The 22,317-nt window shown below is 54.4% G+C and overlaps 2 protein-coding genes across 2 annotated transcripts in view; both read left to right on the forward strand.

Annotated features, from left to right (window-relative positions):
* Positions 1 to 16,840, forward strand: part of PRPF6 (pre-mRNA processing factor 6) — a 35,331-nt gene extending 18,491 nt beyond the window's left edge. The window contains exons 11-21 of the mRNA XM_040247720.1: positions 675 to 893; positions 6,605 to 6,727; positions 8,632 to 8,753; positions 10,193 to 10,331; positions 11,676 to 11,795; positions 11,986 to 12,162; positions 12,561 to 12,694; positions 13,311 to 13,402; positions 14,216 to 14,330; positions 16,093 to 16,219; positions 16,612 to 16,840. Coding sequence (XP_040103654.1) covers positions 675 to 893; positions 6,605 to 6,727; positions 8,632 to 8,753; positions 10,193 to 10,331; positions 11,676 to 11,795; positions 11,986 to 12,162; positions 12,561 to 12,694; positions 13,311 to 13,402; positions 14,216 to 14,330; positions 16,093 to 16,219; positions 16,612 to 16,764 — 1,521 coding nt within the window. The 3' untranslated portion in view covers positions 16,765 to 16,840. The remainder of the gene's footprint in view (positions 1 to 674; positions 894 to 6,604; positions 6,728 to 8,631; positions 8,754 to 10,192; positions 10,332 to 11,675; positions 11,796 to 11,985; positions 12,163 to 12,560; positions 12,695 to 13,310; positions 13,403 to 14,215; positions 14,331 to 16,092; positions 16,220 to 16,611) is intronic.
* Positions 16,841 to 20,059: 3,219 nt separating this feature from the next.
* CUNH20orf204 (chromosome unknown C20orf204 homolog) lies at positions 20,060 to 21,296 on the forward strand. Its single transcript, XM_040247305.1, has 4 exons — positions 20,060 to 20,098; positions 20,357 to 20,650; positions 20,733 to 20,885; positions 21,004 to 21,296. Exons 1-4 carry the CDS (start codon positions 20,060 to 20,062, stop codon positions 21,148 to 21,150), a joined length of 633 nt encoding a protein of 210 aa, XP_040103239.1. The 3' UTR covers positions 21,151 to 21,296.
* Positions 21,297 to 22,317: the final 1,021 nt, after the last annotated feature.

Genomic DNA, 22,317 nt, shown 5'->3' on the forward strand with positions numbered 1-22,317 from the left:
TTCCACCCCAAGGGGGCCTGAGCCTTGAGCTCACCAAGGAGAGTCTGTGCTGAGCACTCTCCTGCAGGGAGCAGTCTTTCTGGTTCAGCTCCAGGTTTGTCAGTGGGACCTGAGAGTGAAGTGATGGGGGGTGGGGATGCTTGTTTTCCCAGCTGGGGGTGGCTCTGCCTCAGAGCCACTTGGATTTCTTGAGTTTTAGATTTCTGGTTCATAGCATTCTCTGAAGTGACTTTTGGTTGCGGGTCTATGATGTCCAGCCTGTCTTTAATTATCTTATGTGTGTTGTGAAATTCTCCAAACAAAATTAATCTTAATTTATTTACATAAAAATAAATAGAGCCCATACACATTTTTGGTGATGAAATGTTGAGAATCAAAAGCTGGGGTGTGAGAACTCCAGGCAGCTGAACACCCGTGCCCTTTCAGTTTGTGAGGTGACAGTCCTGTCCTGTTTACCTTCTGTCCTAATACTGTGTATCTTTAACCAGTGATTGGAATGTGGGACTGAGGGCCTGTCACCTAGCCACTAGATCAGTCAGAAGTGTAACCAAACAGCTTTCGGATGAGCAGGAAGTGCTGCCGCACATGATCCTGGGCCCTGTTTAAATGGTCCTTGAGAGCTCGTGCTGCATCCCGTGGAGGGTGCCCCTGACTTGACGGGTCTCTCTGTGCAGCTCTGGCTCGCCCTGGCGAGGCTGGAGACCTACGAGAATGCCCGCAAGGTCTTAAACAAGGCCCGGGAGAACATCCCTACAGACCGCCACATCTGGATCACAGCTGCCAAACTGGAGGAGGCCAACGGGAACACGCAGATGGTGGAGAAGATCATTGACCGTGCCATCACCTCCCTGCGCGCCAATGGCGTGGAGATTAACCGTGAGCAGTGGATCCAGGTGAGGTCAGCAGGTGCTGTAGTGTCTGCTTTAAGCACGGGTGCCCTTCTGCTCGTTGGAGTCCCTTGGTGGGCCGGGACTTCGGGGTGGCCCCTGAGAGATGCGTCCTCATGCTGGCAGGCAGAGCAGGCATGGGGTGGCCTCTCATGTCGTCGCCTTGTGGCTTCTGTGGTGTGAAAGCCTGAGCAGCTCAGGGGAGACTAGCGTTTTGACATGGTCAGCCCCACTTTTCCAGAGAGAATATGGTTTAAGAGAGAATGAGCTTCAGTGCATCTGTCACTCTTCTCGACTGTGGCCAGCCAGGTCTCTGAAGGTATTCTAACCCAGCCACCAGGCCAGGTGCACTCTCCCGCCTTCTCCCGCTGCATGAGCCATTGCATGGGCAGCCAGGAAAAGTGCCTCTTTACCTGCATCCGCCTCGCTCTGTTAGCTGGAGCCCTACGGCCAGCCCCTGTGCTTCACCATTGCCTCTCAGCTTTGGAAGAGGGCCCAGACCCTGCCCCTCTCTGTCTTGTGCCCCTGCTGCCACTGTTCTGCTTACCCTCCTCCCAGTGGCCCCTCTGCTGCTCCAGGTGTCGTCGCTGAGGGCACCTCCCTCCTGCCAAGGAGAGGGTTTCGAGATGCTGTGTCCTGCTCCTGGGCCCCTGCAGCCTCTGCCCTTCCTGTGGTGGGCATATTTTAAAATTATGGGAGCAAGGCCTCATGTATACCCCTGAAGTCTCATTGTCTGGATTCAGCCCCTTTATTAATATTTGTTCAGTGCCGTCTAACCATGTCATTCCCATTTTGACATTCTCATACCTTCGTGTGGATCCAGTTTCCAGCTGGTGTCCTCTTTCTTCTGCCTGACGGACTTTGTGACCATTTTTTTACAAGCAGGCTTGCTGATGTTCAGTTCTTCCAGTCTTTAAATGTCTGTAAAGAGTCTTTACTTCATCTTTATTTACTTCATCTGATGAAGGAAACTTCATCACGTTTCCTCTCAGTGTGGAGCTCTAGGTTGGCAGTCTTTGCTCTCAGTGTTTTTTAAAGACACTGTTCTTGCTGGCCTTGTTTCCAGTGAGACACCTGCTATCATCTTCGCTCCTTCTGTACATATATCTCTTTTTAAAAATTTTTAATTAAATTTAAAAAATGTTTCTAAATTAAAAGATTTAGAAATGCTTTTAAGAATTTTTTTATATCATTGGTCTTGAGCAGTTTGATTGTAATTTGCTTTGTGTGGTTTTCTTCATGTTTCTTGTGTTTGGAGTTCAATGTCTTGGATCTGTGGATTTCCAAAATTGTATCAAATTTGGAAAATTTGTGTCCCCTGTTTGTTCTGCTCAACCCTTTCGATTATAATTACCTGCACATTAGGCTACTTGAGCTGTGTCGGAGCTCATGAAGAGCTATTCATTTTTAAAATCACTTTTGTTTTATTTTTAACAGTTTATTAAGCTGTAATTGACATTCTGTAAAATTTCCCCATTTAAAGTGTATAATTCAGTGAGTTTTAGTATTGTATGTTGGGTTATCTTTTAATTGTTTATTATCTGTTACTGAGTTGCAAGAATTTTTTACATACTAGGTACAAGTATGTAATCCGTTATCAGATTGCGTGATTTACAAATATTTGCAACCATTCTGTGGATTGTCTTTTCACTTTGAATGTGTTGCTTGTAGCAGAAGTGTTTTTCAATCTTAATACAGTCCGATTCATTATTTTGTTTTGTTACTTGTGCTTTAGGTGTAGTATCAAAGAAACTTTCTGTAACCTGAGGTTATGAGGGTTCGCTCCTCTGTTTTCTAAGATTTCTATTTTTTTGGTGTTTACATTTAGGTCTGTGATCCATTTGCACTAAGAGTCGAGCTTAATGCTTTTATAAGTGCATGGCCCATCACCTGGCTCCTCTGGGTCTCCCCGCGCTGGTCTCCCCCACAGGCCAGCGCTGTGGGGAACCTGGTCCTGCTTGTGGAAGTTCACTGCCAAGTCGCTGTCCTCCACTGGGCTGTGCATCTGTGTTTTGCCAGCACCACTGAGTTCTGCATACTGTGGCTTTGTAGGAAGCTTTCAAATCAGGAAGTGAGTCCTCCTGCTTTGTTCTTTATAGATTGTTTTGGCTGTGTTTGCTTCTTGTGTTTTCATATGAACTTTAGGATCAACTTGTCAGATCCTGCAAAATAGCCAGAGGGGATGTTGATGGACTGATCTGTAGATCAGTTTGGGGACTGTTGCCTTCCTAATAGTAGTAACTCTTCCAATCCGTGGGATGTCTTTCCATTTACTTAGTTCTTTTAAAACTTTTTCTTAAAAAAAAGATTTATTTATTTAATTTGGGGAGCTCTGCTGGGTCTTTGTTGCTGCACATGGGCTTTCTCTAGTTGTAGTGAGCAGGGGCTGCTCCTCTTTATGGTGTGCGTTCTTCTCATTGCGGTGGCTTCTCTTATTGCACAGCATGGGCTCTAGGGCTCAGGGCTTCAGTAGTTGCAACTCGGGTTCTTGAGCACAGGCTCAGCAGTGGTGCACGGGCTTAGTTGCTCTGTGGCATGTGGGATCCTCCTGAACCAGGGGTCAAACTCGTGTACCCTGCATTGCAAGGTGGACTCTTAACCACTGGACCAAAAGTTCAATTCAGTTCAGTTCAGTCGCTCAGTCGTGTCCGACTCTTTGCAACCCCATGAATCGCAGCACGCCAGGCCTCCCTGTCCATCACCAACTCCCAGAGTTCACTGAAACTCACGTCCATCAAGTCGGTGATGCCATCCAGCCATCTCATCCTCTGTCGTCCCCATCTCCTCCTGCCCCCAATCTCTCCCAGCATCAGAGTCTTTTCCAGTGACTCAGTGCTTTGCATGAGGTGGCCAAAGTACTGGAGTTTCAGCTTTAGCATCATTCCTTCCAAAGAACACTCAGGACTGATCTCCTTTAGAATGGACTGGTTGGATCTCCTTGCAGTCCAAGGGACTCTCAAAGAGTCTTCTTCGACATTGCAGTTCAAAAGCATCAATTCTTGAGCACTTAGCTTTCTTCACAGTCCAACTCTCGCATCCATACGTGACCACTGGAAAAACTATAGCCTTGACTAGACGGACCTTTGTTGGCAAAGTAATGTCTCTGCTTTTCAATATGCTATCTAGATTGGTCATAACTTTTCTTCCAAGGAGTAAGCGTCTTTTAATTCCATGGCTGCAGTCACCATCTGCAGTGATTTTGGATCCACCAAAAATGAAGTCTGACACTGTTTCCACTGTTTCCCCATCTATTTCCCATGAAGTGATGGGACCAGATGACATGATCTTAGTTTTCTGAATGTTGAGCTTTAAGCCAACTTTTTCACTCTCCTCTTTCAAGCCCCTAAAATTTTTTTCGATAATGTTTTAGCATACTAGTGTTGCACTTTCTTTATGTATTCTAAAGTGTTTTATTATTTTTCATCCTGTCATAAATGGGATTTTTTTTCTTAATTTCATCTTCAGGTTGTTCGTTAGTATATAGGAGTACAGTTGATTTTTAAATAATTGATCTTATGTCCTGCATAATCATTTATTATAATACTTTCAGTGATTCTTTAGGATTTTCTGTATATCGAATCATGTTGTATGCAAATACAGGTTTACTACCTTTCCAATCTGGATGCATTTTAAAATATATTTATTTATTTATTTATTTATTTTTGGCTATGTTGGGCCTTAATTGTGGCACACAGGATCTTCCATTGCAATGCATGGGGCTTCTCTCTAATTGTGGTACGTGGTCTCAGTAGTTGCCATGTGGCATGTGGGATCTTAGTTCCTCCACCAGGAATTAAACCTGTGTCCCCTGCATTGGAAAGCAGATTCTTAACCACTGGACCACCAAAGAAGTCCCTGGGTGCCTTTATTCCTGTTTGATTGCCCTGGTTAGGGCCTCAGGACATGCTGAAGAACAATGGTGAGAGCCCCCTCTGGTTCTGGGAGACGTCTGGTCTTTCTTGTGGGTGTGATGTGAGCTCATCCGCTCACTGATGCTCTCATTCATCTTATACGACTTCTGTTGCTTTGTCCTCACGTTTCACTAATCTTTTCTTCTGTAATGTCTCATCTGCTGTGATTGAGGACATTTTTCATCTCAGATCTTGCCTTTTTCACTAACAGGAATTTTAACTGTTTTAAAAACCTTCTTTGACCTGTTTCATGTTGCCACACAGCAATTTGCCACCTGTGGATCATGGTTATAATAGTTGTTCTAGTGTCCTTGTCTGGGCCTGTCGGAGTAGATTTTGGTAGATGTTCTCCCCTCATTATGGATTGTCTTTCCCTGATAACCTTTCATTTGTCACATTTTCCCTTGTTGGGTGCTGTGTGCTTTTGTGCCTCTGTGAACATTCTGGGCTCTGGTGTTGGAGCTTGGTTCTGTTACTGAAGATGTTCTGACCCTGTGGGTCTTGCCTCAACACTTGCTGGGTGGGACCAACCGCAGTCAGTGGGGCAGGCTGGGACTCAGCCCTCTGTAGAGGTGGCCTCTCCAGGTTTCTGCTCAGAGTCCTGTGTCTCCTGGGGGTCTCCGCTTTGGCTGGTGGGAACAGGTGCTGTCCTGGACACACCTGTGTTCTGAGAAACGCTCCTGCTCATCCTTTTGGACAGTTCTTTCCCTCCCTCGGGTGCTGGTTTATGCTCAGTGGAGACTGTGGGGGACGCTGTGCAGATTGGCTGCCCGGGCCATCTCCCTGGGCAGCTCTCCTCCCTTGTGCCAGGTGCTCTGTGCTCTGCCCCCAGCTGAGGGCCGGCCTGGACCACCTCCTGAGCATTTGGCCTTGGCTCTGCTCTGCCTGGGATGCTTTTCCCTTCAGAGCCAGGAAAAGGGAAGCCTGACTCAGCCTGTCCCGCCAACCTAGGGTCTCTTGGTGACGGCAGTAGCAGGGTGCTTCTTATTCTGTTAGCCATTGCAAATGGTGTCCTGGCGCACCCATCATTTGGCACAAATGGGAATATATTCCTTAAAACACTTTGCTGGGTGAGCCTCTGTGAGTTTTGTTTTGATAGAGAGCTTGAAGTTGCCCTCGATAGAGGTTGTCCCTGCATCCGTCCCATCTTTGCCTGTGTCTCCATGTTGTGGGCTGATGTTTGTGAGCGAGCCCTGCTCTTTGCCTTGCTGGCCCTGCCTGCCCGCCACACAGGAGGCTCAGGACACTTGGTGTCTCATCTCTGAACCATGGCTATCCTCTCTGCTCATTCCGAGGATTGTTCTCCTGAAGTCCAGTCCTTTTCTGCTGAACACCCTGCCCCTCTGCCTGCTGGAGCGCCTCAGTGGCTCGTCTCTCCCCAGGCTGTCTCGCTTTCCTTATGCTGGGCTCATACCCCCAGCAGGTCTTTCTCTTGGGTTAGAGCGGCTCTCCCTTTTGTCCATTTTGAATCTGGAGCCAGGCTGACGGTACGAACATGTGTGACAGTATGAACATGTTAGTCCCACTGCTTTGGAGCTTTCCTGTGGCCACCAGGTTGCCTACTCTAGCACTTGGTACACCTTAGGTGCTTCTGTGATATTTGTTAAATGGATAGGTTGGGGGTATGGAGCACTTACCTGCTGTGAGGCACGAAAGGATGCTTCACAGTGGGTGGCAGCGTTAACGGCCCTGAGGGTTCTGGCACCCTCAGGGCCCGTTCCTGCAGCCCTTTCCCTCGGGCCTAGCGTCTGTCTGCCAGGCCCCTGCAGCTCTGGGCAGTGAGTTCAGTTCTGTGCCCTCTTTCAGGATGCTGAGGAGTGTGACAAGGCTGGGAGTGTGGCCACCTGCCAGGCAGTTATGCGTGCTGTTATCGGGATTGGCATTGAGGAGGAAGACCGGAAGCACACGTGGATGGAAGATGCCGACAGTGTGAGTGTGGCTAGTGGGAGTGTGTGTTGTGGGGAATGGGGTGTGGTTTGGAAATCTTTCTGATCTGCTGATTTTTAAATACAGTCACAACTGTAAAGAGCATAGTTCTCTATTAACTGGGGTCTCCTGCAGAGGTGGGGTGTGAGCGCTCATTACCCTGACCTGGCCCAGTTCCCATCCTTTCCCAGCTCTTCACCCCTAACCTCTGGACGTCCCCTACCCCCATCTCTGCTATAACCTACATGTCAGAAAACACCTGCATGTGAAGCATGCACTTTGAGGAGACTCCCTTGAGTGGTGGTCCAGAGATGAGATTATGGGCTCAAGATTGATAAACATATTTAAGGCTTTTAATACCTTAAATGTGGTCCTCTCTTTTTAATAGCCTTTTATTTTAAAATAATTTTAGACTTACAGAAAAGTTGCAAAACTGTGTGGAGAATTCTTTTACGCCTTTCACCTAGATGCCCCTACATTTACCGACTTTACTACACGCCTTTTGCTTCTCCACATGTGCACATGCTTGCTCACACGTGGCCTTTATTTTCCCCGAAGTGTTTGAGACCACATCACACATGTGGTGACCCTTTTCCTCTAAACACTTCAGTGTGTGTTTCTTTAAAAGGAACCTTCTCTTGTGCAACCACAGCACAGCTATCAGACTCAGGAGATCAGTGTTGATGAGGACCAGGATGTAATCTGGGGCCTTATTCAAATCTCACTGAGGGGCTTACTGAATGCTTCTTGGGTTTTGGTGGAGAAACTGCCCAGGGTCACATGTGCAGGGTCCATGGCCCTGAGTCTGGGTCGGGGAGGGACCTTTGATCTGTCATCACTGTTCATGAGTCTGACTTTCTTGAGGGTACAGACCCCTTGGTTTGGTCTCCACACTGTGTCCTCAGAGCGAGTTCTCCTCTTTGCGGGACTCTGTCCTGCTGGGTGGGTGGGGGCACACTCAGCTCTGAGAGCTCAGGGGTGTCTGCCAGCTTCCTCCATGGGAGGCTGCTGTGGACCTTTGTAACTCATGTTCTGTGGGGAGACCCTGAGACTCCATAAACATGTCGTTTCTCAGCAAACTCGGCCCTCTTGTTTGCGCGTCAGTTAGTGCTCCTTCTGGCCTGAGTCATTTCCTACCGTAGGATGTGTCAGGTGCTGGTTTTCTAAATATCATGGCACCTGTTTTTGATGAGAGATGCTTAGTTGGACTCCTGCCGGCAGAACTTTCCTTTTTTCCTTGTCCACTCGGGCGCTCACCTTGTCCTCTGGTCCCTGGACACAGGCCATGGCTGCTGTCTGTCTGCAGCTCACTTGGCGTCTCATTTCTAAGCTGTGCCTTGTGAGCACTAACAACGCTCTAATGTCAGCTGTCGTGGTTTAAAGGGTTTTTGTTATGTGACATTAAGACAGAAGATTGTGAAGGATGACCTAACAGTCTCCCGCAGTCTCCACCCTGGGAGTAGATCGCCAGACAGGCAGCAGAGCCCAGCTCCTTCTGGTCATTGAGCCCCTCCTTACTTACCTAATCTCTCTTGACAACACGGGGACCTCAGTGGGTATCACCCTGCAGATGTCAGATTGGGGAGCAGAACCCTCAAGCCCTCTCAGACTTTCTCCTGTTTCTCTGTTGTGTCTTTGTTTGGGTTGGAGCAGGCCTGTCTTCAGCGCTGTGTGGCCTGCAGGAGGAGCAGAGCCCTTGGTGCTCAGTATTACCCCAGGGGCAGGCCGGCCCACCAACCCCCTGGAGTCCTAGTGACTCCACCACGGAAGCCCCAGAGTCTTTGTAACGGGCTTTCATGGCCTGGGTCAGGAGTCGTGGGGTGGGTACCCCTCCTGGGTTGGTGGCGCCCAGCCCCCTCACTCCTGTCCCCATCCTCCTCCCTCCTCTCCCTTCTCTCTCCATCTAGTGCGTGGCCCACAATGCCCTGGAGTGTGCCCGAGCTATCTACGCCTACGCCCTGCAGGTTTTCCCTAGCAAGAAGAGCGTGTGGCTGCGGGCTGCATACTTTGAGAAGAACCACGGTACCAGGTATGTGGCAGGCCTTCCACCCTGTTCTGCATTTAGGCCTCTGATCCCCGTGGGTGGGCGAGAGCCTCATTGGAGGTCAGGCCTCTGCAATGAGGGGTGGACTCTCCTGTGGCAGTTGGGCCGTTCACCTAAGCTGTCTTTCTGGCACCTTTTGCGATAGCATTCCTGCTGCTGTACAGTTGAGGAGCCAAGGCACTGAAGGGCCCGTCTGCCTGCAGTAAGCTGGGAGCACTGGGGTCCTAGGGCTCCCTGGGCCAGGGCTGGGGCCTGGAGGCCCCTGTCTGTGGGGCTCTGGCTTTAGCAGCGTGGGCGGTGCGGCATCTGGGCCCAGGCAGGCCTGTTTTTCATTTCAGCTGTGCTAGATTTGGGTTTGGGCTGGTTTTTGTGCTCTGAGGAGGTCCATGACAATTTTATTTAATTGTTCTCTTTAATTGAAAAAACCTTTTGAGTCTGCCTTATTGGCTCTAAGTGCTGATTGAATTAGATGTTGCAATTCAGTCAGCAGTTAGGTGGGCAGCCTCTGCTTGGACCCTCTACTGCACCCTCTGTGTTCGGGCCTTGCTGGTCCCACCTGGGCTACAGCTGGGAGCACGGGGCCTCTGTTGCTTTGCTATTGTTTCATTCAGTCTCTGGCTTTTCTGGAGTCTTGTCTCCTGATGTTCCTGTCCCCCCACCCCCACCCCACACACCCTCGCCGCTAGCTGCTCTATGTCTTGCAGTTAACTCCTTTGGGCACATTTTGAAATGACTGTGCAAGTTCACCCAGCTGTCCTGTCCAGAGCAGGGCCTTGCCTGTATGTCTTCGTCCCTGGGTTCAGGGGCAGTTCCCATCCCCTGGGTCTGGCACCTGTGGTGGGCTGAGGAAGCCGAGCCTTCTTGTTCTGGTGTCAGGCTTCTTACCACACAGAGCAACTCCGTGTGCTCACTCGATCTCGCGGAGACCTGAGAACATCTGTGCCGGGGGCTGTGCCAGGGTGGTGGGCCACATAGGGTTGGGGCTTCATACCTGAAACCCGGGCTTCTTGCTTGATAGTGACCTAAAATAACTTCCTTCCAGAAATAAGACAGTTTCTCTGGATGCCAAAGAGTAGGTACAGGTTGTAATCTTTATTGGCGGATCTGTGGTTAGAGATGAAAAGGCCCCCGGCTCCCAGACTGCGAAGTTATCGCGCCTCTGGGACACCCGGCTATAAAAGGCTCCCTTGAGAAGCTCCATCAGGCTCTGCTGTTTGAACAATGCATGGCTTTGTAGCACCCTCCTCAGTAGTTGATTTTAGAGCCTTTATGGAGAGAAAAGATTTCCCCACACTCTCCCCATTGTAAAAGTCTGGTAAATCATTTACAGCATCGAACTTTGAAGCAGTAACTGTCTTTTCAGCGCTCGTGGCCTGGCTGCGAGTGGCCCGTGTGCTTGTGGTGACCGTCCCCCTGTCTTGCAGGGAGTCACTGGAGGCCTTGCTGCAGCGGGCTGTGGCCCACTGTCCCAAAGCAGAGGTGCTATGGCTCATGGGCGCCAAGTCCAAGTGGCTGGCTGGGGATGTGCCTGCGGCGAGGAGTATCCTGGCTCTGGCCTTCCAGGTGGGTGAGGGGTGGGCTGTGGCCCGAGGGCTCCAGGGTCCTGTGCCTGCCTCCCCCAAGCCCTTCCTGCATTATTGACAGGAGCTGACCTGAGAGGCTGATCATGGTCTGACCCAGGGAGTTTGGGTGCTCTGGGAGCAGCTGGGGCCCTGAGGGGGTCTGAGAGCAGGAAAAATGGCCTGGGTGGTGGATACCTACCTCTCATTTGCTGCTATGCCGTGTGACCCTGGGCTCAGTATTCCACAACATAGACTCAGGGAGACAGGAAGGATGGGACAGCCAGCGGAGAGCCGTGTCCCCACACGTGTCCCCTCCTACATGAGTGTGAGGGTGTCTGGTGCTGCGGGAGGAAGTCCTGTCCCTGTACTTGAGCACAGGCATCTGCACTGGGTCCCACGTGGGCAGCCCGTTGCCGCCCAGGCTGTCAGTGGGTGGAGCTGTGTTTGTGGAGGGTGGCATCGTGGTTGGTGCCGGGAGCTCTGCGTTTTTCTCTGATTTTTATTGTCACATGGAACATCCTAATAGTTTTTGACAGCAAGGTTCAGTCAGCAGTTTCCAGCATGCTTTTCTATTAACTGGAAAGATGATGTCACTCTGTGGTTTTCCTCTAGGCTGGCATAGTGACGCCTGTCCCTTCCTGAGTGAATATGTGGAGGGCGCTGGCCTGGGTTTCCCTTTGCTCTCGTGTCTGTTTGGGTGCCCTGGGTGGAGGACGCCGCTGTTCTCCAGGGGGTTCTGGCCCTTCCCACCACCACCAGGCAGTGCTGCCTGTGTCCTGCGCTCTCCTCTCCTTACCTGTCTCCATGGGGCTGCTTCTCAGGTTGGGGACATGGTCAGGGTGAGGATGGCCAGCAGGTGACTGTACTTTCAGGAGACTGGAGGGCACTGCCCGTATGTCTGCTGGACTCTGGGTTGTGCGTGGCCTAGTCCCAACCCTGGGAACCCTCCCTGCATAGTTTGCGATAACGCAGGCATCCTTCTGTCCTTCCCACACTGACACACTGGGTGGCCAGCTTCTCATACCCAGGCTTGGGAGCGAACAGGATTGGGTGGGTGGATCCATGCAGGTGGGACATGAGTGAACTTTTGCAGCAGGCAGAGGGTGGTGACTGGCAGCATGGCCTGAGTGCTGCAGCTGCCACACATCTGTGCCAGTGAGGCAGGCCAGCTTGTTCATGAGGAAATCCACGTCCTGAGGCTCTGTTGCTGATTAGTCCAGGACATGCCTGCATCAGACTGTCCTGCTGCAGAGCACAGCACGGCATGGCCCAGTGCCTAGACTGGCTGCCTCCAACCAGGGGAGCCCTTGCCCCACTCATGGCTGATGCTGCTTTTCCTCTGCAGGCCAACCCCAACAGCGAAGAGATCTGGCTGGCAGCTGTGAAGCTGGAATCTGAGAACAATGAGTACGAGCGGGCCCGCCGGCTGCTGGCCAAGGCGCGGAGCAGTGCGCCCACTGCCCGGGTAAGCAGAGCCCCCTGCCCACTATTAGCAACCCACAAGGTCATGTGCTTAAAGCTCATTTGTTCACTCTTGGCTTTAAAATGCACTGATGTATGTAGCCGCAGTTTGTCCCAAAGACATGGGGCAGCGTTCGTGCTGAGCTCTCAGTGAGGCAAATGCCAGAGCCAGGCTGAGGCTGTCTGCTCCCCAGGTCTTCATGAAGTCCGTGAAGCTGGAGTGGGTGCTGGGGAACCTTGTGGCCGCTCAAGAGCTGTGCGAGGAGGCCCTGAAGCACTATGAGGACTTCCCCAAGCTCTGGATGATGAAGGGGCAGATTGAGGAGCAGGAGGAGCTCGTGGAGAAGGCCCGGGAAGCCTACAACCAGGGGGTGAGCCTCCGCCCCACATGGGGCACCTCACCTCAGACAGGAGTTGTTGCAACCTGCTTGGGCCCAGGCTCAGGGGAGCTGTGGGCTCGGGTCCAGTCTGTTCCCTCACCCAGCCTTCTGCCCCTGCCAGGCTGTCACTGCTATGCTCAGCAGAGTACTGACTACGGCCCATGTAAGGCACAGGCTCCTGAGTCCACACCTCCGTGCACATGCATATGGCACAGCATGCTCACAAAAACGCTGCATACACGTGTGTACAACACAGCCATGTGCATAGTGACAGACCTGGGTGTGAAGTGGCTGGGTCTCTGAGGGCACATGTAGCCCTGACTCAGCTTGAGGTGCCAACAGCATCACAGAGACCCGCTGAGTCTTCTCTCTTGTGTCTGTGGCTGCAGTTGAAGAAATGTCCCCACTCTACCCCCCTGTGGCTTTTGCTTTCCCGGCTGGAGGAGAAGGTTGGGCAGTTGACCCGAGCTCGGGCCATTCTGGAGAAGTCTCGCCTGAAGAATCCAAAGAACCCTGGCCTGTGGTGAGTTCCCGTGCCCCCAGGAGCTGACTGCGCTCACACCAAGTCCGCGGTGCAGCACTTTCAGCTGAGGCTCCGTGGGAAGGTGCAGTCTGTGGGGAGTCCTGTTCCAGCTGTGAGAGTGTTCACACGAGCCTGAAGATAGTTGGACAGTGTGGCTTGTGGTGGAATTGAGGGTACCCAGGAACCAAGAGCTAATGAGGGGGCATTGGGGTGGATGGTGCCAAGAAAGCGGACTCTACAGAAGAGGTAATATCTGAGAGGGGCCTTGAGGGATGAATAGGAGTTTGCCAGATAAACATGGCATTCTGTCCATAGGAGGCAGTGCACACAGACTCCAGGTGTGGGGCTTCAGGGTGTCAGTGCCCTGAGGTGCCCCAGCAGCCACCAGCAGGCCTGTCTTTATCCTCCCATCTTCACTCGTACCTGGATGACCTCAGATTCCAGGTTTATGGCCACCCATAGGCTTGAGGGTGGGGTCACCTACGTCTCCCTTCTCTGGTGGACGAGCTGTTGGGCAGCACAAACAACTCCAGCTACTGAGGCTCCTCAGGACCTTCTGCTCGTCATCAGGCTGCCAGTGGACAGTGCTCTACCCTGCCCGAGTTTCTCTCTGCAGGCTGGAGTCTGTGCGGCTGGAGTACCGTGCGGGGCTGAAGAACATCGCCAGCACGCTCATGGCCAAGGCCCTGCAGGAGTGCCCCAACTCTGGTGAGCACCCACCCCAGGCTGCGGGCGGCAGGTGCCAGATTCAGCCACAAAAACTCCTCCATTATGCTTGGTCATTTAGATGAGTGAACTCAAGTTTCAGTGTGGGCAGTTGGACCGCATGTTCTGAGATGCTACCATTTCTGTTTCTTTTAGAAGTTAATTTTTTACTATTTTACCCCAAGTCTGTAAGTTAGTGCATGTGCAGTATAAATAAATTTGGAGTAAAAAAAGAGAACATGAAAATTGCTGTGAGTCCAGTACTCAGAAATCACTGCTTTTAGCTTTTTTGTATTTTTACAGTTTGTATTATTGCACAAAATCGAGTCATACTGTGTATTTTGTTTTGTCCCCTTTTTTTTTACATTTGAAAATTCTGTGAGGATTTTTCATTATCACTGAATCCTTAACAGTGGACAGTTTAGTGGCATTGTAGAATTTTCTGGGTTTATGTCAGATATATGGCCTCAGGCCGATCTCTAGGCTGATATCAATCCCAGGTTATCTTTCTGCATAAATCCTTGGTAGCACTTTTTGTTACTTTGTTACAGTGAATTCTCAGCTGTGAAGTTAGTCAGTGAGTATGAAACCTTGGAGGCTGTTGGGACTTCCAGCCTCCTCGCCCCCAGGATGATAACCATGGCCTTGCCAGTGGGGCCCTGTGGCTCTGGGCCAGGGTGGAGGTTGGAGGGTATGGAGTAGGGGGGCGGCATAGGCAGCACGACCACTCAGGAGGCACAGGTGGGGATATCCTGAGTCTTCAAAGGCCTCCCTGTGTATGATGGCTGAGATGGGCATCTGCGTGTCTGATTTCAGGGGTCCTGTGGTCTGAAGCCATCTTCCTGGAGGCGAGGCCCCAGCGGAAGACCAAGAGTGTGGATGCCCTGAAGAAGTGTGAGCATGACCCCCACGTGCTCCTGGCTGTGGCCAAGTGAGTAGGGGTCCTGGTGGCAGTGCCAGTCCTCTTGCTGGGGTCTCCAGGTCCCCAGAACAAGGCAGTCTTCGCTGGTCATGACCCCTGGGAGGGCCCCTGACCTTCCTTCCCTTGTCCTGGTTCCTTCTCAGGTTTCTGTGCTCTCTGTCTCTGGCACTTTTCAGTTTATTCCAACATGGGTCTTGGGTTGCAGGACAGACACAGGCCTGCTGACACTGGTCACACAGAATTTAGGTTACAAGTGAACCTTTTTTGGTTCAGCAGCTGTAAGCAAGACAGTTGTTTCCATTGTGTTAATGCCAAAAGCCAGACTGTTTGACCTGTGTAACCCTGGGAACAATCTAGGGCCCATTGGTCAGGCTCTTGGTGTGCCTGGGGGTGTGGAGGCCGCCTGTCCTTCAGGGTGTTTCCCTCAAGGACAAGAGGAGGTGAGCAGGCGACCCCCCACTGTTAGCTTGTGCAGGGTACTGGGCCCAGGGCTCCCTGGGGAGGCGTGGAGGGCCTTCAGAACCTCCTGAACCTTCTCTGTTCCCTTCTCAAAGGACAGTGGCCTGAGAGGAGCGGAACCTGAGTGCCGGGTTGTGGTTGGGTGTGGTCAGGCTGGGAAGTGACTGGGCTTAGGGTGGAGGGCTTGTCAGGGCTCTGCCTAGGGAAGGGGGTATGTGGGGTCAGAGGTTCCTGTGTGCTCTTGCTGGCCCAGCTGCTTCCTCAGTGCCCACCAGCACCTCCTCTCCGGCTGCTGTGGGGCTGAGGGCGCTGTGTGTGGGGCTTCCCATGAACTTCTGAGGCCCCACCTGGGTCTCCGGGGCTCCTTCCCTCTTGCCTGTGCTTCCACCTCCTGCTCCACTCCGATAGGGCTGCCATAAAACCTCGTAAAAGGCTTTGTAAAGTAAACAGGTCCCTCCTTGCTGTTCCCAGGCTGGTGCTCTGTGTGCTGCTATCTGGGTTTGTGCTCTTTAAATCACACTTTATCTGACACTGAGCAATTAAGAATACCACAAGGCTTAAAAAACAATCAAGCTATCAGGCATGAAATTACTCCCTTTTGTAGCTGAGACCAGCCAAGGCAGCTGCCTGGAGGTGCCTAGTGCACATCTGCTCTGGAACTTGACTGCAGAGCTGGTGGAGCTGGCTGTCAGCATGCCCATCATGCCCTCACTGACACGTGGGGAAGGCTCCCAGGACCCTGACTAGGTTTCTGATGCTGTGGATCTTCTTCTGGGCCTGGTTTCAGGGGTCTGTGTCTGCTTTTAGACCAGGTTTTCAGTGTGGGCTTCAGCTCCTTCTGGAGATGCCTGGTAGGACAGAATGTTCCAGAAGGTGAGGAGGAGGAGCAGGCAGAAACTTCTCTTTCCCTAATCACAGCCTTGATTGAATTTTTTGTCCCATCAGTTACTTTCATCTCCCTGTGTTTTACTCAGAGGAAGATAATTTCTTGCTCTGTGGGTGGTTTTCTGAGAAATGCCTTAGGTGGACACTTGAAGGAAGGAAGGTTTCAGGTAGTGACCTGGAGGGGTTTCTGGGTGGCCAGGCCTCATCCCTTGGCACCCCAATGGAGCCTGAGCTCTCCAGGGAGAGGTCAAGACCAGCAGTCCCTGTGCCTGACTCTGTGCCACTGCAGCAGGTCCCCAGGCTTGAGGTCTAGCCCACCGTGGAGCCAGCTATGACCTGAGCAGGCCAGGGCCTGGCCCCCGCAGCCCCAGAGCACCACCAGCACTGATCCGTGGCCACCTGGTCCCCCCCTGCTGCTTCTCAATAGGCTATTTTGGAGCGAGCGGAAGATCACCAAGGCCCGGGAGTGGTTCCACCGCACCGTGAAGATCGATTCGGATCTGGGGGATGCCTGGGCCTTCTTCTACAAGTTTGAGCTGCAGCACGGCACAGAGGTGAGGCGCCTGCTGCCCATGACCCCCACCCCACGAGTCCCAAATGAAGTGCTGGCGGCTGACACAGCTTCCATGGCTGCTTTCTGGCTGTAGCCTTGGAGTCTCTCAGCCTGAAATTTAGATGCTCGGGGGCGTCTTTTAACAAGTTGGTTGTGATGGGGACTCAGGGCTGTGGCAGAAACAGGGCTGGAGCTGGAGGCCTGAGGGTTGTCTTTGTGTCACAGCCATCCTGTCCTGCTGGACAGAGACTTCCCAGAGCCCAGTGCCCTCGGGGTCTCCCCCGACCCTGATGTGGAAGGTGGGTCTTTAGGGGGCGGGTGCAGGCACTGGTGTGAGGGCTGGTAGAGTGCAGTGGGAGTGGGTTGGTTCAAGCACCTGCGATCCCCACCCAGGAGCAGCGGGAGGAGGTGAGGAGGCGCTGCGAGAATGCCGAGCCCCGGCACGGGGAGCTGTGGTGCGCCACGTCCAAGGACATCGCCAACTGGCAACGGAAGATTGGGGAGATCCTGGTGCTGGTTGCAGCGCGCATCAAGAACACCTTCTGAGTGTCCTGCGCAGGGGTGTGGGGTAGGGCAGGGGTGGTGGCTGTCCTGGTTGTTGATTAAAGGTTTTCTAGTAGTCCTGGGGTTTGTGGCAGCGGGTTTTCTCCAAATCCTACCCTCATAGGCTTTGACCGTCCCAGTCTGGCCCTCACACTGGATAGGGCTAGCTCTCCAGACCTCATAAGAGCCTGTGCCCTGCAGAGGAAGCACCAGCAGAGCTGGGCAACTCTCCAAGGCTTTTTGGAGATGGAGGCAGGAACTTGTGTTCTGGGTAAAAGCTGTGTGTGGGAACAGTGAGGGCCCAGCTGGCCAGGTGACTCCAGTGCCTGCATGTACAGATCTTCTCCTGCCCTGTCTGTGCCTCCTGTCCCCCAGCGGCGGCTGTGTGCACCCCAGGAGAGTGACTTTCCTGAGTGCTGTTGGGCCTGGCCCCTGAGGTTCTACCACAGGATGGCGAAGAGGCCCTCGGCATGTGAGAGGGGGAGTTCATTTTTGCTAATTTGTAGTTAGTGATTTTTACCCTAAAGCTCTTGGACCCATTCTTTCTCTGGACGAAAATACACTGCTTACTTGGAGACTTGAATATGCTTCCACCATGTGAGGACAGGAGGTTTCCTTGGGCTCTGGATCCCTGGGTTTGTGTCCAGTTGGAAACTAGCCAGCTCTCTGGGAAGGGGGTGTGTTGGCTATGGGTGGAGGCATCTAGCTGGAGGTCAAGGGTGGTCCAGAGGCAGGGGGCGGATTGTCACTTGTGACAAGAAGGGCGGCTGCCCGTTGTTCCCACACATTCTTATAAGAAGTGATCCCGGAGGGGCTTCTCTGCCTCATGTTGGAGTTAGTCACTGACCTGTGGCTGCCGAGGGTCAGGGGCACACTCTCCCTGTGAACACCTAGGGCGCGGGCGTCTGCCTATAGAGGACAGACCTTGCTGGGTCCAGTCCGGGGCAGGATCAGACTGTCCCTGCATGGGCTCAGGAAGTGCTGGTGCCTCAGGGTGGTCTGAGACTGGAAATCCTTCCTGTCCTCCGTGAGGCCAGTCTGGACAGCCGTGGGGAGGTTCCTGGGTGTTTTCACTGAGCCTCTGGAGTTTCCTTTGGTCATTTTTGGAGGAAGTGGGAGGGGTCCTGCCCATTGCCCTTCTAAGAGCCTGAAAGCCAGCCTGTCCCTCCACAGATGTGGAAACTGAGGCCCAGGCTACGGCCACAGGCAGCTGGAGCTCTCAGTTGGGTGTGGCTTCTCCTGGACACTTCCTTTGACTTCAGGTCAGGTGAGACTTCCTGCAGGGCTGGAGGGTTCCAGAGCATCTGATAGCACCTGCAAATGTGTTTCTCATTTGCTTGGGGGTCGTTTTCTCAACGCCTTAGGGTGGTGGTGAAACTACTTTTCTTCCTGGGGAAAACAGCTTTTCTTCCACTGACATGTTTCAGTTCCAGCTCAAGGCTGAGTTCCTTGGCTCCCCTTGTTCTGAAGCACTGCTGGGGGCAGGGCAGGATGGTGTCCACAGGGTGCCCGGCAGGGTGCTGTGATCCAGCTCCCTGCAAGGTGGTTTGGGTGAGTGGCCATGAGCTTCCCCAGCGAAAGACCCTTGACCCAGGAGGGATGAGCAGCAGGAGGCATCTCGGCTGAGCGCTGGGCCAGCGAGGTGCTGGGAAGTCCCCTTCCTGGGACCTGCTGGGGCAGGACCCCCGGACGTCAGGGTGGAGGAGCTGGGGGCTGGGCAGGTGAAGTTCTGCTCATCTGGTCCTGCCGGCCTTCAGGTTCCTGGAAGAGACAGCACCTGCTGACCACCAAGGAAGGTCCTGGAGGAGGGTGCTGGCAGGCCCCTGCCTCTCATGGCTCCCCTCCCCTGCCAGCTGGGCCCTACCCTGCTCCATGCCCACCTAGCACCCTACCCCTGTCTTGGCGGAGGAGATCTCCCCGGTTGATGGCTTAATCCAAGATCCACTGGATGGGAAGACAGCCCTCTAGGGCTGGGCTTCAGGGTCAGGTTAATTGAAGAAGTGATTGGATAGGGGGTGGGGAGAGGGAGGGGGAAGGCTGGGATCCTGGGCCTCCCTCCCGCTCCCTCCCTCTGCTCAGAGGAGCCAACTTCAAAAGCCTTGTCCGCCTGCCTCCGCCTGCATCCAGGGGAGCTCTGTTGGCCGGGCTCTGAACTGGACCTGGAGTGGCAGCCGCACTCCCTACCTGAGGACCCCAGGATCATGTCCGAGGTCCCCTGGCGGGAGTGAGGGAGAGCCTGATCCTGAGAGGCCCATGGTGAGCAGCTGTGGGCCGCCGGGGTGGGAGCTGTCTTGGGCTGCTGTCCCTCAGTGCCCCCACCGGGAAATCCCCCTTGGTTCCTGTCACCGCTGCCTGGCCTGGGTGCTCCTGCCTGTCCTTCCTGGCAGCTACAGAGGGAGGGGGAGTTGCCCTCCTGTGCTGGGGCCACCCTGTCCTCGGGGGCTGAACAGCCTCAGCCTCGGGCCCTGCTCAAGGGCCAACAGGCCTTCCCAAGACCCCCTGGGCAACCAACCTACCCTACTTGGACATCCCTCCAGCACCAGTGGCTCTTGTTCTCACTATGATCTCTGGCTCTCAACAGGCAGAGGGATGACTCTGAATTGGCCATTATGTGAAGCTTGTCTGGGGGGGTGGGTAGTTAGAGAAGGGGCCATAGCTAATAATCGCATGTGCTCCCCCAGCTAGCACTGCCGGGTGCCTCAGGCAGAGCTCCCGTGGACACCAGCTCCAGCCCTGTGTGGTCAGGTTCTCCTACTGGGCTGGGAAGCAGAGTCAAGTTCTGTGTCTGAGTCCCAAGTCTCACAGTCAAGTTCTGTGTCTGAGTCCCAAGTCTCACTGTGTTCGCATGATTAATTTCCAGCCGCTGTGTGACTCCAGCCTGGGGGCTGGGAGCCTTTCAACAGGCAGCTTTCTGATGTTGGGGCTTCTGGCAGTGGGGGCCGGGGGTGTGTGTGGTGGCTTCTTATCCATGAGAGCCAGTTCCCTATTCTAGGGGAGGGGAGGCCTGGTGGGGTAGAACATGGTCCCCTTCTCCCTTGACCTTTGGCTTTCCCCAAGCCTTCACCTTCTGAAGGGGTGTGGCCTTGAACTCTGAGCCCTCACCCCTGTCCTGGTTGGGCTAGGGCTGCAGAGGGACCCCAGCTCCCATGGTTCTCAGAGCTGGTAGCAAGCCACTGATGGGGGGTAGCTGCCCAGCGATAGAGGGGGGCAGATTCTTCCCTCTCCTCTGGGACATCTGGAGGTGAGCAGAGTGCCAGGGGTTGGGTGCCCAGCAGAGGAGAGCCCAGTTCTGATGGGCATGGGTCAGGGCATGGCCAGGAGCAAAGTTATATGGAGGGTACTTGTTGCTGTACCCAGACCTAGCTCAGCCCTGCCCTCCAGTCTTGGTACTTGGGCAGAGCAGGGTTGCGGGTGCTAATGCTTATCTTTCCCCAAACCTGCTAGAGCAGTGGTGCCTAGAGCATTTGTTGAACTGATGGCAATATCTGTTTTATACCAGTTCATAGAGTCCCTGTGTGTGGCGGGGAGGGGCAGGGGACGGGGTGGAAGGGAGCACATTACCCGAAGCGCTGTTGGAGGGTCGGCCCCTCCCTAGAGCCGGTATCCCTTCCAGGGGCCTCCCAAGTCTACGCTCTGGGCGCTTCTGCTGGCGCTGTTGGGGGCTGCTCCGGGCTGGGCCGGGATCAGCGCCTGCAGCGTCCCCGACGTGCTTCACCACTACCGCGCGGTTATCTTCGAGGACCTGCAGGCCGCGGTGAGGTGGACCAGGCCAAGGGTCGAAGGGGCTGGACCGGGCTTCAGACACCTCCATTTCATTCAGAAAAACCTGACTGGAGACGTGGTCTCCCGACGGCGGGGCCGGGTGGGAGTCTCATGTGGCGCCCAGAAGGTATGGAGACACTCCCACCCAAGCCCTCCAGCCCCCTCCCCACCAGGCTGCTCCCCCAGTCCCTCGTCTCCTCCCCTCCCAGGAGCACAGTATTCTACTGTCCATCGTGGCCCTGGGTCGGACCCTACGTGGGGCGGTGGCCGGGGGCCGTCGTGGGGCTCTGGAGAAGGCGGCGTGGACTGTGGCGGTGCGCACTGAGGCGGTGATGCGACGCCACTGCCGGAAGCTGCGCCAGGTGCGCGTCCCCGCCCGCTCCCACGGCCGCGGCCTCCCTTCCCAGGGACCCGACACAAGCTAGTGGGGAGGAGAGGGTGGGGACCGTGCCCACGCCCTGACCGACGCGTCCCCGACAGCGGAGCTGGCGGCCGGAGACGCGCCCTTCCTGGCGTCCGGGCGGCCGGAGGCGGCTCCTGCTGCGTGCCCTGGACGCCGTCGCCACCTGCTGGGAGAAGCTGTTCGCGCTGCGTGCCGCGGCCACTGACAGCTCCTGGGGCTCCTAACACCCCGAGCGAGCCCCTCCCTCCCCGCGGCCTGCACTCTTCCCGGGGCCTGGGATTAGAGGCAGTGCCCCCCTGGCGAGCTGGTCCTGGAAGGGGCCCGCCCTCTGCTCCGAGCGAGGCCCCAATAAACTGAGCTGGTGCTGCGGCCCGGTTCCACCTCTCTTTGCCTGCCAACTGTGGGGCCCGGCCGCCCCGGTCCGCACCTCGATCCACCGACACTCGCGGAGCAAGGCAGAGCCGTGGGGTGGTGCTCCCAGGCTCGACCAGCAGGGGGCGCCATGGGATGGGACTCCCCCTCGGTGCTGCATGCGGCGGGGGCGGGGAGGGGGGTGGGAATGTGGAGGGGAAGATAGAGGGGATGGGGGTGGGAGACTCCTGCTGGCCCTAAAATGTAGCAGCGTATCCGTCCTGCTCCACTCCGGGGTGGGGGAAGGGTGGAAATGGAGGGGAGGGGAAGGCTGAGCTTTGTGAATTCAGAGCAAAACAACCGGATAAAGGAAACGGGCCTGAAGGGAAGCGAGCTGTGGCCCTGGCTGCTAGCTGGACCAGGCCATTTCCTGCGGCCTGGGAAGTGTGGCAGCAGCCCCTCTGTGGGACTGGACAGACCAGCCAGGGACCCACCGTCTTGCCCTCTGGGACCCTATGCTTGCCTGGACGGGTGGGGGTCCGATCTCTAGGACTGGAGGTCTGTGGCCCCTCCCAGATCACAGCCTGTAGAGAAGTGGGGAGCAGGGCAGGCAGAGCACCTGGCCAAGGCGGATGCTTGGCAGGCACACCTGTCATCAGGTGGACAGGACCAGTAGGTACTGAAGCAGCCTTGCCCGGGGGCACCCTGACAGAACAGAGGCAAGCAGGAGAGATACAGACAGGTCTTGGTGCTATCAGTAGGGCAGAGTTGCCCCTGATCACCCCCAGTGTTTTGGTGTAAACATGCTCAGTCTGAGCAGAGCAGCAACTACTGTCCATGGTTCATAACTAGGAAACTGAAGCAATAGGAGGTTTCAGGACTTGCCCCAAATCTCAGCCAGGAAGTGTGAGCGCTGGGATGAGAGCCAGGTCCCAAGCAGAGGGACACCCATGTGTGGGGACTTCAGGGTGCATTCATTCACCTAACAGCTACCAGGCCATGAGAGCACGCTCTGGGTGTGCAGGGGGCCTGTGCAGTTA

The sequence above is a fragment of the Oryx dammah genome, unplaced genomic scaffold, assembly GCF_014754425.2.
Source record: "Oryx dammah isolate SB20612 unplaced genomic scaffold, SCBI_Odam_1.1 HiC_scaffold_10, whole genome shotgun sequence".
Taxonomy (NCBI): Eukaryota; Metazoa; Chordata; class Mammalia; order Artiodactyla; family Bovidae; genus Oryx; species Oryx dammah.